At 43.2% G+C, this 16,650-nt stretch overlaps 1 protein-coding gene across 1 annotated transcript in view; it reads right to left on the minus strand.

Moving 5' to 3' along the window:
• DNAH14 (dynein axonemal heavy chain 14) overlaps positions 1-16,650 on the minus strand; it is a 321,838-nt gene that overhangs the window by 36,150 nt on the left and 269,038 nt on the right. Inside the window, exons 75-79 of the mRNA XM_057315759.1 lie at positions 11,452-11,688; positions 9,842-9,927; positions 5,612-5,768; positions 4,513-4,723; positions 765-867 (exon numbers count right to left, since the gene is read on the minus strand). Coding sequence (XP_057171742.1) covers positions 765-867; positions 4,513-4,723; positions 5,612-5,768; positions 9,842-9,927; positions 11,452-11,688 — 794 coding nt within the window. The remainder of the gene's footprint in view (positions 1-764; positions 868-4,512; positions 4,724-5,611; positions 5,769-9,841; positions 9,928-11,451; positions 11,689-16,650) is intronic.

Here is a 16,650-nt window from a genome sequence, read left to right on the forward strand (position 1 = left end):
AGACGTTCTCTACCTTCCAAGGCACGTTTACCTTTCAGTATCTGTTAATGCGAACTGCCTGTAATGTTTGCTGAGAGGCCTGACTGCAGACATGAAAGAATGTTCACAGAGTTTCACTCCCTGAGGCTCATGGCTGATTCTTTGGAGACTCTTGCTCATGTCTCCAAAAGCAAAACTCTGCACAGCCCCATGAGGAAGGATGTATGCAGGGGGAGGCCAGAGGGGAGTGGGGGCAGTGGGAGAGGGCAGAGAGAGAGAGAGAGAGAGAGAGAGAGAGAAAGTGTTATCTTGGGGAAGAAGTTGCTTATATCTGAAGTGAAGCTGTATTTTGCTAATTAGAGCAATGGACCTGCTTGAGGTGAAATGTTCCTGGAAGTTCTCTGTCCCTACCTGTCATCCTTCGGTCCCCTGTCCCCAACACCTGCTTTCAACGTGCTTCCTGCCAGAGCCTTTCCAGAGAATATGCTGTGGGCTGGTTGGGGGAGCAGAGACAGGGTAAGGCCAGAGAAGAAGGGCGAGAAAAGCACACAGATCAGACATTCTGGTTTATACCTGTTGGTTCGAGAAAACGTCCGTCAAGCTGTGAACTGAAAGCAGGGATCTCGCCTACTCGTCCTTCCCGCCTGCCGTGCGGGGCCACGCAGAGTAGGTCAGCGTGCTAGAGTCAGGACTCCCTTCGTAATTCCGATTTATGAGTGCAAGAGAATTTACACTCAAACAGTGCTCCTCAGTCAACATCAAAATCTGTTCTACTCTGTCCTTACCTTCAAACTCTTCTGAAGAATCGGAATTGGGAAGGTACTGTCCAATTTTGAGCTTAACCATAACCTGAACTCAGGGTCAACTGTCACATCTGGGCTATTAAATCTGCAAAACAAAAATTTAAAAATATTTTAGTGTAAAAATTTTTTAGTGTAAAAATTTTTAAAAAAGATTTTATTTATTTGAGAGAGAGAGTGAGAGAGCACAAGCTGGAGAGATGGAGAAGCAGACTCCCCGCTGAGCAGGGAGCCCGACTCGGGGTTTGAACCCAGGACCCCGGGATCATGACCTGAGCCGAAGGCAGACGCTTCACCGACTGAACAACCCAGGTGCCCCTAGTGTAAAAAATTTAAGCCAAACCCACATATTTAAGGAATCGCAGAATCTCAGTGTCTAAAGTGACCTAGAGCTCGTTTCCATAATCACCTACAGGCCCTATCAGCCCACCATGGCCTTTCATGCTGTGCAGAAATTTGCATAAGACCCAGTAATTCTGTTTTAAAAAGCAGAGTTTCCACCTATAAGCACAAAAGTGATATATGCTCATGGCAAAGAACCTTGGAAAAATGACAAATTAAGAACAAAATGCAGTGTTCCACGGGTCAAATCTGGAACAACCGGACATGAAAGTAAGTGCCAGTGGTCACAGCTGATACTCCACCGAACTGAACAGGAATCCGCGACTGATACAAACAAACCGATGATTAAGGGCGGGCGGGAAGCCTCTTCCATAGGGCAGAACATCAGTCGATAAATTTAGAAGGAACTGAGGAGTTAGAAAGTCACCATTTGGCAAATAATCGAGTCCTAATCCAGTCAAACATTCTCAGGGGCTGTACGACCAGCAGGCGAGAGGTTGAGATGTATCATGGTCTGAAAAGCCTACGGGGGGGGAGGATGCCACTTCGGTCAATGAGTGAAGTTATTATCACCAGTAATGGGACAGACGGACATCGTGTGCCTCTGGGTACGATGCACCGAGAAGGACACAACATGTCCTCTGTGGCGTTCCTGCCACACTGCCCAGCCATCATCGAACCACGGGAAAATAGCGGACAAACCCAAACGGAGGGACATTTGACAAAGTAACTGGCTCGTGCTTTTCAAAAATGTCCAAGTTATGAAAGACAAAGACTGAGGAACAATTCTGGAATAAAGAGGATTTAAGAGACATGACAGCTGAATGAAATGAGAAATCCTCAGTTAGAACCTGGATCAGAACTTTGTCTTTCTGTTTCTGCAGTAAAAGTGATTATTGGGCCAATAGGCTAGATATGTGGGTTAGACAATCGATAAGCACACTGAAGTTTGTAGGGGGGTCAAGGGGCATCATGTCTGCAGTTTACTTTCAGTGATTCAAAAAGTTACATACATATGTACAAACAGGAAAGGCACGACCCGGCCAATATTAACTGCAGGAAACAGAGGTGAAGGGTGTAGGAGAAACTTCGTGCTATTCTTGCAGCTTTTCTTCACGTCTGAAATTATTTTTGTAAAGTGTACAAAACAAACCAAAACAATGAAAGCAAACAAACCAAAAAACCCAACACAACAACAAAACCAAATTCAGAATTAAGCGGAAAAACAAAAATAATCTAATATCCTAGTAACTAGGTGTAAGTACACCTTTTCCTTTTCTCTCTTCTCTCTTTTTTTAAAGATTTATTTATTTTAGAGAAAGAGAGAGAGCACAAGCATGGGGGCGGGGCAGAGGGAGAGAGAATCTCAAGGCGACTCCGCGCCCAGAGTGAAGCCCGACAGGAGGTTCGATCTCACAATCCTGAGATCACGACCTGAGCCGAAATCAGGTTTCGGCTCATTCAACTGACTGAGCCCCCCTGGCGCCCTTCTCTCTCTTTTTCTTTAAATAAAAATATTATGTGGCATGTACTGTTGGTAGCCTGCTGTTTTTTGTCTTAGCAATATCTTGTGAACATATTTTAAGAATTTAAGAGTTTAAGAGTTTTCTTATGTTTAAGAGTTAGGGAAATATGTTCAAAACATATTGCTCTAACTCTTAAACGTAAGAAATTTGCTTCACGTGTCTCTCTCCCACAGTAGGCTGCTGGGTGATGGTCTTAACGCTTACTGGCTTGATTTAATAAAGAAGGATGAATTTCTCTTAATTACACTCTGATTATATAGGTTTTTTTTTTTTACACATTGTTAATTACTCTTACTAATTAAGTCTGTTCTTTTTTTTTTTTTTTAAGATTTTATTTATTTATTTGACAGAGATAGAGACAGCCAGCGAGAGAGGGAACACAGCAGGGGAAGTGGGAGAGGAAGAAGCAGGCTCCTAGCGGAGGAGCCCGATGTGGGGCTCGATCCCATAACGCCGGGATCACGCCCTGAGCCGAAGGCAGACGCTTAACGATTGTGCCACCCAGGCGCCCCTGAAATTCTGTTCTGAAGAATGTTCCTCCGATTTCTTTTTTTAGAATGATGCATGGCTCTCTGCCATTCCACTGTTGCTCTCTATCTTAATACGTTCTGGAAGTCTGATACAATGTCTGTCTGGTCCATACCGTGTCCTGAGTCTCTAGAATGATTCCTGGCAAATAGGCAGGTGCCCTAGAAATAGTTTTTGAATGAACAATGACTGAAGGACCTGGTAGAAGTTCTTGTGTCGTCTTCCAAAGTTAACAACTATCGAAATCATACAACTAGGCAAACTTCATCTTCTGGTTCTCTTCAGTGATGAAGTATATGTGAAAGAAAAATTACCAAATACTTTTTAATTTGCTAAAGGCATAGGAGTCTGAGAATAGAATGAATGATGCTAACGAGGTTTTTAGAACTTTAAGTCAGGGCAGTTGCTTCTTGGTTTAGTTTCCTTGCGGGTGCTCACGACATCCAAATAGCAGCATGAGGACGATGCGGCCCTGACCGGAGTACACGTTCCAAGTCCAGCACCGGCTGCAGCCGGGAAGCAACAGAAATGCAAAGTGGGAGAGAAAACTCCAGAGCACAACCGGTTACAACTTTACTAACTTAAAACGTTGCTGGGGTGCTTGGGTGGCTCAGTCGGTCAAGCGTCAGTCTCTTGGTTCCGGCTCAGGTCGTGATCTCGGGGTCGTGAGATGGAGTCCTGCTTGGGATTCTTTCCCTCTCTCTCCCTCCATCTCTGCCCCCTACCCCCGCTCGTGCGTGCATGCTCTCTTTCAAATAAATAAAATCTATTAAAGAATTAAAACATTGCTAATTCTTCACTCAAAGTTATAGCGACCGACTTGCAGCTACTGCTGCCAACAAGAAGGCTGAGCCTCTGGAAGTTTCTGTCTGAGTGAGCAAATCTTTGGGAGAGACAGCCTAGAGAAGTGGACTGAGCCCAAGAAAGTCAGAGTAAGTACGAACTACAGGCCGTAAAATAAATCACCACTGGAAGGAGGGATGTGAGCCACTACGTTCTGCTGTTCAGAATCATGCAGAATATGAAAGACTATGGTTTAGATCCACACACCCGGACGGAATTGCGGCCGTGGCGGGTTCATCTGTGGAGAAGGACAGGAAGGAAGTGATGTAGGCGATGGAGAGTAAAAACCAGAGCGGCTTCTTTCCCTAAAAAACCAAGGTGTTTCTTAGCACAGTTGTACAGATCCTGGAGAAGAGAGAACCTGCACAAGAAAGCTTAACTTCCCCTGAGTGGCCCGGCACATTACTTTATCACCGCTTAAACGTGGCCGTTCTGTCTCACCTCACTGTTCTGATCGTTAATCTGATCCCTTACAAATCACGTAAAGCTCTTACGACTCGATGATAGCGCACAGCCTTGGCATAAATGATGCTGCGAGGTGACAGTTCTGCAGGAAGACCCACTGTGAGGCTTTGGGGAGGGCCTTCATGATGAGCTCCTCTGCCTTCGTGGCCTGGCCGCGGCCCAGGGAAACAATGGTCACATGACTTGTTCCTCCTTTTAACTCTCGTGCAAATTTCAGGACAGTGTTGGTGAGGTCAGTCCCTGCACAACAACGTGGAAACGTACACACAATTATAAACTCATTTCATTCCCTCTTGAAAACATAGTGACTGACTGAATGTAGGCTCCACACCCAGCGTGCAGCCCAATGCAGGGCTTGAACCCACAACCCCGAGATCAAGACCTGAGCTGAGATCAAGATCAAGCTCTGTTAACTTGTTTCATACTTCCTTTCTTCCATTCTATTGTTTAGAGCGTGGACGTGAGGGCTAGAGCCGTGGCAGCCATTCTGGGCTATGTCTTCAGAAAATGGACAGTAGCTACTATGAGTGCGTCAGGTGCAGAGTGGCTGCTCCACATAAAAGGTTCCAGAGGAGGAAGCTTCTGCATGGATGCACTTTCAGAAAGATTTTATGCCTAATAGAATCAAAGTTTGAATATGGTGAACTGCGAAGACATATTTGATTTAGAGATGACAAAGAACAGAAGATAACTGAAAATACTTTGCTTAGGGTCTGTGCGGGCAAAGAGAAGGGAAAAAGCATTTGGAGTTTTGAGGGACACAAGGGCTGGGTTGGCAGGGCCACATTCTGACGGTTTGTTATGTATTATGTTTTCATGAACCAACAGATTAGAACAGTTAATAAATACAAGGGCCATCCCAACTTTCAGATCAATAATACATGTTTAAGAGAGATTTTCTGCACAGAAAATTAGCACAGATAAGTTTTTCCATGCTTATGAATCCGGGAAATTTTATTCTTCTTTATTCTTTCATATTTTCAGAAATATTCAGTCTTATTATAAAGTTTTAATCAGTCCCTTTCCCAGAATACTTAACTAAGAATAGAAAACTGTTTTAAACACAGAAATACCAGACACGAACCTACTTGTCTACACCTTTCACTAAGTACGGAGGTGGCCTCTTACCATGGGAGTGAAGAAGTATCAGTGGGGTTCTGGCACTGGATTCCTTATACGACTCTTCCAAATTAATTCCAGTTCTGAGAATGTATTCATTTCCCATTTTTTCAGTTATAAACCATTTCACTGAATTCCTCAAATGTTCTGGTTGAAGAATTTTTATCTAAACAAGAAAGCACGGAAGAGAAGGTAACTTTAAAAACCACGCAAGGGAATGGTCCCGATCATAAAATGGAACAAAGCAAAGCAGTGTTCACGATCCGCGTGGTCGGAGTTTTACGCTGCTCCTCGTGCTGGGCACGTGTCATGGAGAGAGGCGGCCACCACGGCTTGTGGTCCCTCCTCGGAGCCAGGGCCACCCTGTGCCTCCGTCCCTCTCACACTCTGACAGAGATCTTGCCTTGGATGTAAAAATCCCAGTTATGGTCCCTGATTCTGCAAGGAAACCTTTCCCGTGGGCCTCTTCCTGCTCTGCTGGATGTGTCTGGAGAGGGTGAAAATCAGGACGGCACAACCGGAAGGCGACTAACTCCTCCAGGAATAACACAAAGATAAACAGCACCACAAACGGCGTGCGTATACAGAAAGAACTCTGGAAGGGCTGAAAGATTTTAGAAACCGTGTATGTGTTTGCAGTAAGCAGAGGGTCAGGGTCCGTTGGAAGAAATCATTGCAAATCCTGGAGGAGGAAAGACCTTTTCCATGAAAACTGTTTCATACAAACTACTTACATGCTGTTTATAAAATGACCATGAATTCTGTCCTCAGAGTCAGAGACCCCATCATTTAAGGCTGAAAGGTGTGCAGATGCCCTGGGTTGAACCACAGGACACTACCATTTTTACAGGTCAAAAACTGTCAAATATTGGCAATTGCACTGTTTAACATAATACATGTGATCATTATGTCAAATTCCGCTCTTTTCTGTTATGCCTTGGAAAAATTAATCTTGATTTTATTTGACTTAAATGCATGTGTTTGCAGATGAAAATCGGCAGTGCACAAAGCACGTGAGGTCTAAGAGCAGAGCTCGCCCAGTGCGTCCACTTAGTGAAAGCGCTCGAATCAGCCGAGGGCAACAGATGGTCAGGTGTGGTCCCCACACGTCACCCTGAGAGTCCCAGATGTGAGTGTGACCAGCTGTCACCATCGTGCTGCTGTTCCTCCCTTACTTCATTGACCAATAAAGTGGTACAGTAAGTTTTAACACCGGGGGTGGGAGAGAAAGCAAGACCGGAAGAAATGGGGTTGTGCTAAACTCAGTTCTGCCAGCTCCTTTCTAAGCAGCTATGGATAGTTCTGGAAATTTTCCTCATGTCCCCTCCCCCCGCCCTTGTTATCTTTCCCATGATGTGGTCGTGATGGGGAGCGGGGCGAGGACTGGACTGAGTCCTTGCCCTCGTGCAGCTCTGTGATACCCTCTTGCCCCAGGTGGAGGTTTCTTTCTAAGACAATCTAGCGGACTCTCTTGGGTGGCGATCTCAATTTCCAACTCTTATAGGCCACACTCAGTTTCAAATATTCTAACTCAATTTCTTTGCATGTGTACTTGACCCTTTATCAGATCATGTCTTCTGACGGTGGGTTTGGAAAATAGGATTGCTACACTCATGAAGTTTCTAGCTGACAAACTAGAATCTTCTGGACCTTACTGGGGAAAGGTAAGGTAGCACAGGCTTTAAAAGGTTAATTTTGCTGTCAGGGGAACACATACTGGCCACGTACAGTTCAAATAATCCAAAGAACGAGAAATTGGGCAATGGAGGTCCTATTTTCGGGCAAACCTCTATTGTTTCTTGTGGCTCCTTACCGACATTCCCTGCGCGCACACGAGCATCGCTGCGTCTGCCCCCGTTTCCCGCAGCTTGGGCGGCGCTACACGGACCGTGCGGTGTTCACGGCACCTGTCAGCTCCTACAGCTGAAATGTATGCTCGTGTCGTGACGGGTCAGTAATCCGCAGGTAGAGTGGGGGTAGCAGGCTGTCTACACTGCCAGGTGGGTAACATGAATCAGAGAAGCGGGTTGGCGCGTGCTGGCGGCTAATGGTCGGTGCAAGGAGGTGATCCCTGCAGTGACTCACGACCGTGGTGCAGCAGTCCTCGGGGCAGACGCCGCTCGGCTCTAGCTGCTGCTGCTGCCTGTGGACCCAGCCAGCACCGCCTGAGCCTTTACTTTTTCAATGAAAGCTGGAAATGTGGGTTTTTTGATGAAATCTCTCAATGAGCAAATTTTGGCTCAAAGAAAAAGCAATGCAAACCAAACTTGGGCACCCACGTTTGCAGCGGTTACTCCCCGACACCGCTCTCCTCCATCCCTCACAGGCACCCGCTTTCCAAGTCCTCCTCCTCTGGGGGGTGGGGTGTGCGGGGACAGAGGGGCCCAGGAGTGTCACCCCATCAGAGGGAGCAGCCCACATGTGCACGGACAGATGAACAGATAAAGATGATGTGGCGCGTCCTCAGCCTTGGGCAGGAATGAGACCCTGACACCTGCTACCACATGGATGAGCTCTGAACACATTACGCTGAGGGCAAGTAGCCAGACTCGAAAAGACAGATGTTGCGTGACTGTGCTGCCACGAGGTCCCTGGAATCAGCAACTGGAGACAGAAAGTAGGATGGTGTCTGCCAGTGTCTAGTGGGAGGAAGGAATGGGGAGTTACCGGTTAGCAGGTGCAGAGCATCTGTTGGGAGGATAAGAAAGTTCTGGAAATAGAGGTGGTGGGCGCACAAGACTGTGAATGTACTTCATGCCACTGAATTTCTCAGAATTAAAATTTCTCATTTAGAATTAAAAGAGGATATCAGAATTAAATGAAATTATATTTTGTCACAGTAAAAAAATAGAAGATAACTCTACACGGAGTTTTTAAATCGTGTGTGATATCTTTGTTCTCTTTACTCGAAGACTCTGAAGTCTTTTAAGACAGACCTCCAGAGGTTCGAACCCATTTGTTTGGTGACAAATTATACTTAAACTGTTCTAGAAACAAAACAAACTGAAATGTCTGTATGCCAGATGCAATTCTGGGGTGAATTTTAAAGTGTACAAATATAAAATTTAAGGCAGAAATTGAAGGGGGACCGCCTGTCGGGGCTGGTGTTTGTACTAAGTCAGGGCTGACAGGGGAGACAGAGGAGGGTTTCTCCATCCCTAAGCTGGATGGCAGATGCAGAAATAAAAAGTTTTTCAGGTGAGGATGAATTGAGGAGGTCTCCCTGGGAAGAGTAGTGTTATTGACAGGAACCAGGTCTTACAAATGTTCTGGGTTTCAATCCTGGCCCTGTTAGCAGTGTTTCTTCTCTTCCCTTTTCTTTTTCTTTCTTTCTCTTCTTTTCTTTTCTTTTTTTTCCCTTTTTTTCTTTCTTTTCTTTTTTTCCTTTCCTTTCCTTTCCTTTCCTTTCCTTTCCTTTCCTTTCCTTTTTTCAAGATTTATTTATTTGAGACAGCGAGCATGCACAAGTGGGAGCAGGGTGAGAGGCAGAGGGAGAAGCAGACTCCCCACTGAGCAGGGAGCCCACACGTGGGACTCAATCCCAGGACCCTGAGATCAGGACCTGAGCCGAAGGCAGACACTCAACCGACTGAGGCACCCAGGCATCACAGCCATTAGGCAATTTCTAAGCCTTGGCCCCCTAATTCTGTGATGTGGGGGAAAAAAATCATAGCTCTCCCCTGAGATTATGATGAGGATTAAATAAAATAATGTCTGCAAAATGTTTAGCACATGCTAAGCTTTAGATGTTTTAAGGGGCTCATGAATGACACCCATTTGCATCCCCAACCCCCCCACCCCCGTGATTGTGAAGCAGGAGGAGTCAGGTAACATATCACCGTAATTAACAGCGGGAGGATGGATGTGCTTCCCGATACGGAGCCCTCACAGGCCGGGTCTGTGCCTGGACTGCGGATGGCGTGGAGAGCAGAGCGCAGGTGTGCTGTCTGCAGGAGGCGGACCCCTGAAGGGACGGGGCGAAGGCGCTGAGCAACCACTTACCTTCATCCCTCTCATGTACCTGCTTTCCAAGTCCTCCTCCTCTGGGGGGGAGTGCGCGGAGACAGAGGGGGGCCAGGAGTGTCACCCGATCAGAGTATGAGTGCGTCCCTCTAACATGAACGTTACTTGTAAAACCCACAGATTTTGCTTAGAAAATTTTAAATTTGAATGGTTTAAGTTAACGATAAAGTGCTCAAAACATGTAGAGTATCGCTGTTTGCTCACAGCACATCTTACCAAGATAAGTCTCTGAAATGGAGTGAGTTTCTCCCAGGGGAAATTCACAGGACTACGTATTTCTTCATTTTCATCCAGAAGTTCAGCTAGATGTCATTTAGAGAAAGAAACAGAGGTGAACAATCGAGTGCTTTGCATCACTAAGAGACACCACAATGAAAATTTTCTTATAAAACTATAAAGTTTGCTTTAAAAACATGTCTAACTTGTTTTTTAATTATTTTTTAAAAGATCTATTTACTCTCAAGAGAGAGAGAATGTGCACGCACGCGCAGGTCAGAGGGGAGTGAGGAGAGGGGGAGAGAATCCCGAGCAGCCTCCCCACGGAGCACCGGACACGGGGCTCGATCCCACGACCCTGAGGTCAAGACCTGAGTTGGACGCTTCACCGACAGGAGAAGCAGAGGCGCGGCCAACACTTTACAACCTACTCCGTGTGTGGGAGGTTTCCGGTGAATGTAAACTAGTAACTCCGGCGGTTAGCGGGTTCTCGCCATAGTCTACCTCTAAACACGCGGGAGATGACAATCAGGCGGAAATGCAACAAGACTCTCAAATTTTTGAAAACTGAGTATTACACAGATCTGCGTTTTTAATACCACTCTCTTACCACTGCAACACAGTCCTGCATGCGCACCCCCAACTATCCCGATGTACCTGGCGTTTCTGCCTCCTACTATTTCCATGTATTTTCCCCATGTCTAACTTTAAACACAAAGTGGATTACAAAGTAGCTTTTTTTGATAGGGCTAAAATACGTGTGTTGATCTTAAAAAAAAAAAGTCCAGGATACATGAAAATCTAGTTACAAATTGATAAATATGATTTTTTCCCCCAAAATAAAAAGATCTTCACTTTACAAAATAATGACCTAGAGAGAGAACCCCAGGGGAAGAGGAGAACTTCTTAGTCAGAACTGGAAATCAGGAAGCTATAAAAGAAAGAAAGTAGACGTAACTGGCCATACAGACGTTTCTCCCTTGCGTGGCAGAGACAGTATAAACAAATCCAAAAGACACTGGCTGATTTTTAAAAATACTTGAATGAACAGGTTGGTATCTTTAACAAAACAAAAAGTTAATTATCTGTTACACCAATAGGGTTCTTACAGATGGCCACAAAAGAATGAATAATTCAGTAGCAAAATGGGCCGAGTACATGAGTAGGTAAGTCCGAATGGTCTACAGCCATCTGAAAAGGTACTTAAACGTGGTGCTGGTCAGGAAATCCAAATTAAAGTACCTTACAGCTTTCAGATTGGCAAGAGTTAAGAAAAGATCAATAACCCTCTTGGAAAAGAAGTCATGTATTGCTGGTGGAAATGTAAATTATCCTGGACTTTAAGACAAGCAACCTGGCAGCAACTGTTAACATAAAAATCGTATGCTTTTGACCCAGCGGCTCCATTTCCGGCTGCCCGTCCCAGAGACAAGAGCAGAGGAAACGTGCGGAAGGGTGTGTCTGTTACCGGCATACGTGCTCGTATGCTGTGGCAGAAGCTCACAGCAGAGCTACGTTCCTAAGACACTGAGCTACGTCCGTAAGCTGACCATCCACGTGTGCACGTCTGTGACTCGGTTAGTTAAATAAGACATTGAATGCTCTCTTACTTTCCTTTGGTGATTTCTTACTCTCCTCCACTGAAGCATCTTCTGCAGAGAAAGGCACGCTCATCAGGCAATATGCAGCCTTACTGTTTCTGAAAGCATCCCACTGGGCCACGTTGGACAGAAGGGACTTGCACAGGAGAGAGAAGGGCTCTAGCGCACCGCTCACATACTGGCACTCTTTCCACCGGGATTCCGCCAGCCACTGCAGATGCCCATCTCTGCACGTCTCATACATGCCTACCGGAAAACGGAAAGGACCAGTTAAAAGAGACGGTACCCTTTACCTTTGAGTTACTCATTAAAGGTAGATGTTAAAGAAATACTGTTGTTGAGGAAAAGCCGTTTTACGTAAAACTTTCATTCATGGCAAGCTTTTCACTGTGGTAAAAACACATACCATTAACCTTCTGAACCATTTGTACATGTTCATCAGAGTTAAGTACCTTCATGTTGTTGTGAAACAGATTTCCAGAACTTTCTCTGCAAATCCGGAACTCTGCCCCCATTAAGCAGCCCTCCCCAGCCCCTGGGCACCGCCATCGTCCTCTCTGTCTCTCTGATTCCAACTACTTCAGATGCCTCAGGTACATGGAACCACGGAGTCTTTGTGACTGGCTTCTTTCCCTTGGCACTGCGTCCTCAAGCTTCATCCGTGCCGTAGCAGGTGCCGGGGTTTCCTTCTTCTAAAGGCTGAATGATATTCCCTTGGAACTACACACGTCATGCTGATCCACTCATCCCCTGACGGACGTGTGGGCTGCTTCCAGCTACTGGCTACGTGAACAGTGCTGCTGGGGACACAGGCGTGCACACAGTGGTCTAAGACCCTGCTTTCGATTCTTTTGCATACATACCCAGTGTGGTATTCTTAGACCACATGTTTGTTTCATCTTTAATTTTTTGAGGGGTCTCCATACTGTTTTCTGTAAGAGCTGTACCAGTTTATAGTCCCACCAACAGTGCACAAAGGCTCCGAAGCCCGCACACCCTCGCCAGCACTTTTTTATTTTCTGGGGTTTGTTGTTGTTGTTGTTGTTGTTTCTACGGTAGCAATCCTAATGGGCGTGGGATGATATCTCATTGTGGTCTTTTGATTTGCATTTCCTGATGATTAAGGATACTGACCATCTTTCCATGTGCTTGTTGGCCATCTGCATATCATCTTTAGAGAAATGTCTATTCAGGTCCTTGGCCCATTTTAAAATTAGGTTATTTGATTCTTGTTGTTGAGTGGTTGAATTTCTTTATATATTCTATACATTATCTCCTTATCAGATACATGATTTGAAATTGTTTCTCCCATTCCATAGATTGCCTTTTTACTCTGTTGATTGTGTTATTTGATGTACAGAAGTTTTTAAGTTTGATGTTATTTCAATTGTCTATTTTTGCTTTTGTTGCCTGGGCATTGGTGTCATATCAAAGAGATTACCAAGTCTGGAGTAATAAAACTTTTCCCTTCTCCTTTCTTCTCAGAGTTTTATAGTTTTAGGTCTTATGTTCAGATCCTAGATCCATTTTGAGTTTATTTTTGTATTTGGTATAAGGGTCCAATTTTGTTCTTTTGCATGTAGATACCCAGTTTTCCCAGCACCATTTGTGAAAGAGACTACCCTTTCCCCATTGAGTGCTCTTTCTACCCTCAGTGAAGATCATTTGACCATGTATGTGTTAATTTCTGGGCTCTCTGTTCCATTCCATTGGTCTATTTACCCGTCTTTATGCTAGTACCAGCCCGTTTTCTTTATAATAGCTTTATAACATAGCTTGAAACCAAGATGTATGATGGCTCCAACTTTGTTCTTTTTCAAAATTGTTTTGGCTATTTGGAGTCCCTTGAGATTACATATGAATTTTAGGAAGAATTTTCCTATTCCTGCAAGAATTTCTATTGGGATTTTGTTAGTCATTGCATTGAATCTATAGATTGCTTTGGGTTAGTATGGACATCTTAACAGTATTAAGTCTGCCAATCCATGAACATGGGATGTCTTTCCATTTATTTGTGTTGTCTTCAATTTCTTTCAGCAATGTTTTGTAGTTTTCAGTATATGTGTTTTTCACCTCCTTGGTTAGGCTTATTCCTAAGTGTTTTATTCCTTTTGCTGCTATTACAAATGGAATTGTTTTCTGAATTTCCGTTTCATATTATTTGTTGTTAATGTATAGAAATGACCCTGATGATGTATCTTGGTTTTGTATCTTGCAGCTTTGCTGTACTGGTTTACTAGCTCTAACAGTGTTCTCATGACTCTTTAGAGTTTTCAACATGTAAGATCATGTCATCTGTGAACAAAAATAGTTTTACTTCTTCCTTTCAAATTTGGAAACCTTTTATTTCTTTTTCTTGTCTAGTGCATTGGCTAGAACTTCCATGCTAAAAACAAGTGTTACGTAAGAGCAGGGTGTATCTTTGCCTTGCTCATGATCTTAGAGAAAAACTCAGAGTTCTACCACTGAGTAGGATGTTAGCTGTGGGTTTTTCACAAATGACTTTTATTGTGTGGTGGTAGTTTCCTTCTATTCCCAGTTTGTTGAGTATTCTCAATACTAAAGACTTGAATCTTACCAATCCTTTTTCTGCATCAATTAAGATGGTCATGTGGTTTTGTCCTTCATTCTGTTAATGTGCTTATGACATTGATTGATTTCATTATATTGAAACAACTTTGTATTCCAGGAATAAGTTGCACTTGGTCATGGTGTATAATCCTTTTACTATGCTATTGAATTTGGTTTGCTGTATTTTGTGGAGAATTTTGACATCTATATTCATCAGAAATATCAGCCTGTAGTTTTCTTTTCTTGTAGAATCTTTGGCTTTGGTATCAGGGAAATGCTGAACAAGCTTAGAAGCGTTCCCTCTTCATCTTTTTTTTTTTTTTTTTGAAGAGTTTCAGGAAAATTTGTGTTTATTTTATTTTTTTTAAATGTTTGGTAGAATTTTCCAGTGCAGCCATCTGGCCCAGGCCTTTTCACTGTTGGGAGATTTCTGCTTACTGAATCAATCTCCTTATTAGTTATAAGTCTGTTCAAATTTTCTATTTCTCCATGATTCAGTCTGGGTAGATTATGCATTTCCATTTCTTCTAGGTTGTCCAGTTTGTTGGCATGTAATGGTTCATAGTGTCTCCTGTGATCCTTTTTATTTTTGTGGCATCAGTTTTAATGTTCCCGCTTTCATCTCTGATTTCAGTTATTTGAGTCTTTTATTTTCTTGTTAATCTAGTTAAGAGTTTGTCAATTTTGTTGATATTTTCAGAAAGCCAGCTATTAGTTTTGATTTTTCTATTTTTTTAATGCTCTATTTTATTTATTTGTGCTCCACTTTTTACTGTTTCCTTCCTTCTGCTAGCTTTATGGTTAGTTCCCTCTTTTTTTTTTTTTTTTTTTTGCTAGTTCTTTGAGGTGTAGGGTTAGGTTGTTTGAGACCTGCTTTTTTAATGGATGCATTTATAGTTATAAACTTCTCTCGTCGTACTGTTTTTGCTGTATCCAAATAAGTTCTGTTATATTGCATTTTAATTTTTAATTTCTTTGATCCACTGGTTATTTAAGAGTATGTTGTTTAATATCCACATATTTTTGGATTTCTCATGTGATACTGATTTCTAGTTTCTAGTCAGAAAAGCTACTTTATATGTTAATCATTGTGCTTTCTGTTTAACATAAGAAAAAACTGGAAACCCAATAGCTTGAGAGAATGGTTACATAAGTGTTGGTCCACTCGAAAATTGGAATGTTGCACAGACATTAAAAAATCTCAAGTATATTTATTGACACAGGCAGCTTTTTGACATGTTATTAATTTGGAAAAAAGGAAGTCTGTATAGCCAAGTTACCTGAAAGAATACACATGAATACTCCAATATGAATATGAATATATGTAAAGAATATATACATGGAGGGAAACCAGTGGAAGGAAAACCCCAAAAATATTAATAGTGATAATCTCTAGACTGTGGAATTACAGAAGATTTATTTACTTCTTCTTGCGTATCTGTAGGTTGGAGTGGTTCAATAAACACGTACTGCTTGTATAATAAAAAAATGGAAGCTGTTACATTTTTGTTGTTTCTTAAAATACACTGGGGATGTTTTTAGGTTTCCAAGTGCAATGGACGCCTGGTGGGCTGGCTGTTTTCCTGCGAGACCTCGTCTCCTGGTCGTAGGTGGGTGGTTCAGGAGTAGAGTCCTGCCAGAGGCTGCGGTGCTCAGGCCCACCTTCCTGGAGACGTGGTGTCTGACCGTGAGGCCCAAGGCCTGAGAACTGCCAGATGTAGGTTCGTCTCATATTGGTGCTCAGTTACTCAAATTTTCCCTGCTGTTTTCTGAGATACCCCAGAATCCTTCTAAACATTTTTATTTTTATTTTGGTTTGAGATATTGAGTCATTGTTGTCTGTTTCTGGCAAGCCTAAGAATCTTAGTAAACTCACAAGAGCGTTTACTGACTCGACAATCGTTTACCAAACGTCTACTGTATGCCAGGCTTTGGTATAAATAAAAACAAACAAACAACAAAACAAAACTCTCCAAATGTCTGGTATCCTCCAGAGCAATTCTTTGGTATTTCCATTCTGACTTTAGTCTTTGCTAAAAGTCTCAGAACACATGACAAAGGCTACTTTAATCTACTACCTTTCCTCCCTCAGTGAGAATGTCAGACTGCCTTTAGCTTTTCATTTCTTGTGACTTAAAATTATGACACAGCACAACAATGTCAATGTACTTCATGCTACTGAATTGGATGCTTAAAAATGGTGAAGAAGGTAAATTCTAGGTTATGTGCATTTTACCACAATTAAAAAAAATAAATATACCTAAAAATGTAGGATGCAGGAGGATTTGAACAGATCCCACACGTCGTGATTTCTGCCTATTCATTTTGCACAAGCATGGTTTTCGTGGTTCCAATTTTCCAGGAATTTTCCGAAGACACTGAGGATGACTACAGTGAGGAGGGGTAACGTTTCGCTCCAGGTGGTATTTAATCAATGTGTGTACGTGCGTGTGTGCTTGTGCGCACGTGTGCGTGTCCCTGAAGTCTAGCCTTGGGCATTCAGCTTTATAGATTAGGATTAGGATAACCATAGCAAATGCCATTCATTCATTCATTCATTCATTCATTCATTCAGAAATTACTGAGTAGCAATTATGTGCTCGACCTGTAAGGACACAGCGATGAATTAAACGTCAC

Source organism: Ursus arctos, unplaced genomic scaffold, assembly GCF_023065955.2.
Source record: "Ursus arctos isolate Adak ecotype North America unplaced genomic scaffold, UrsArc2.0 scaffold_2, whole genome shotgun sequence".
In the NCBI taxonomy this organism is placed as follows: domain Eukaryota; kingdom Metazoa; phylum Chordata; class Mammalia; order Carnivora; family Ursidae; genus Ursus; species Ursus arctos.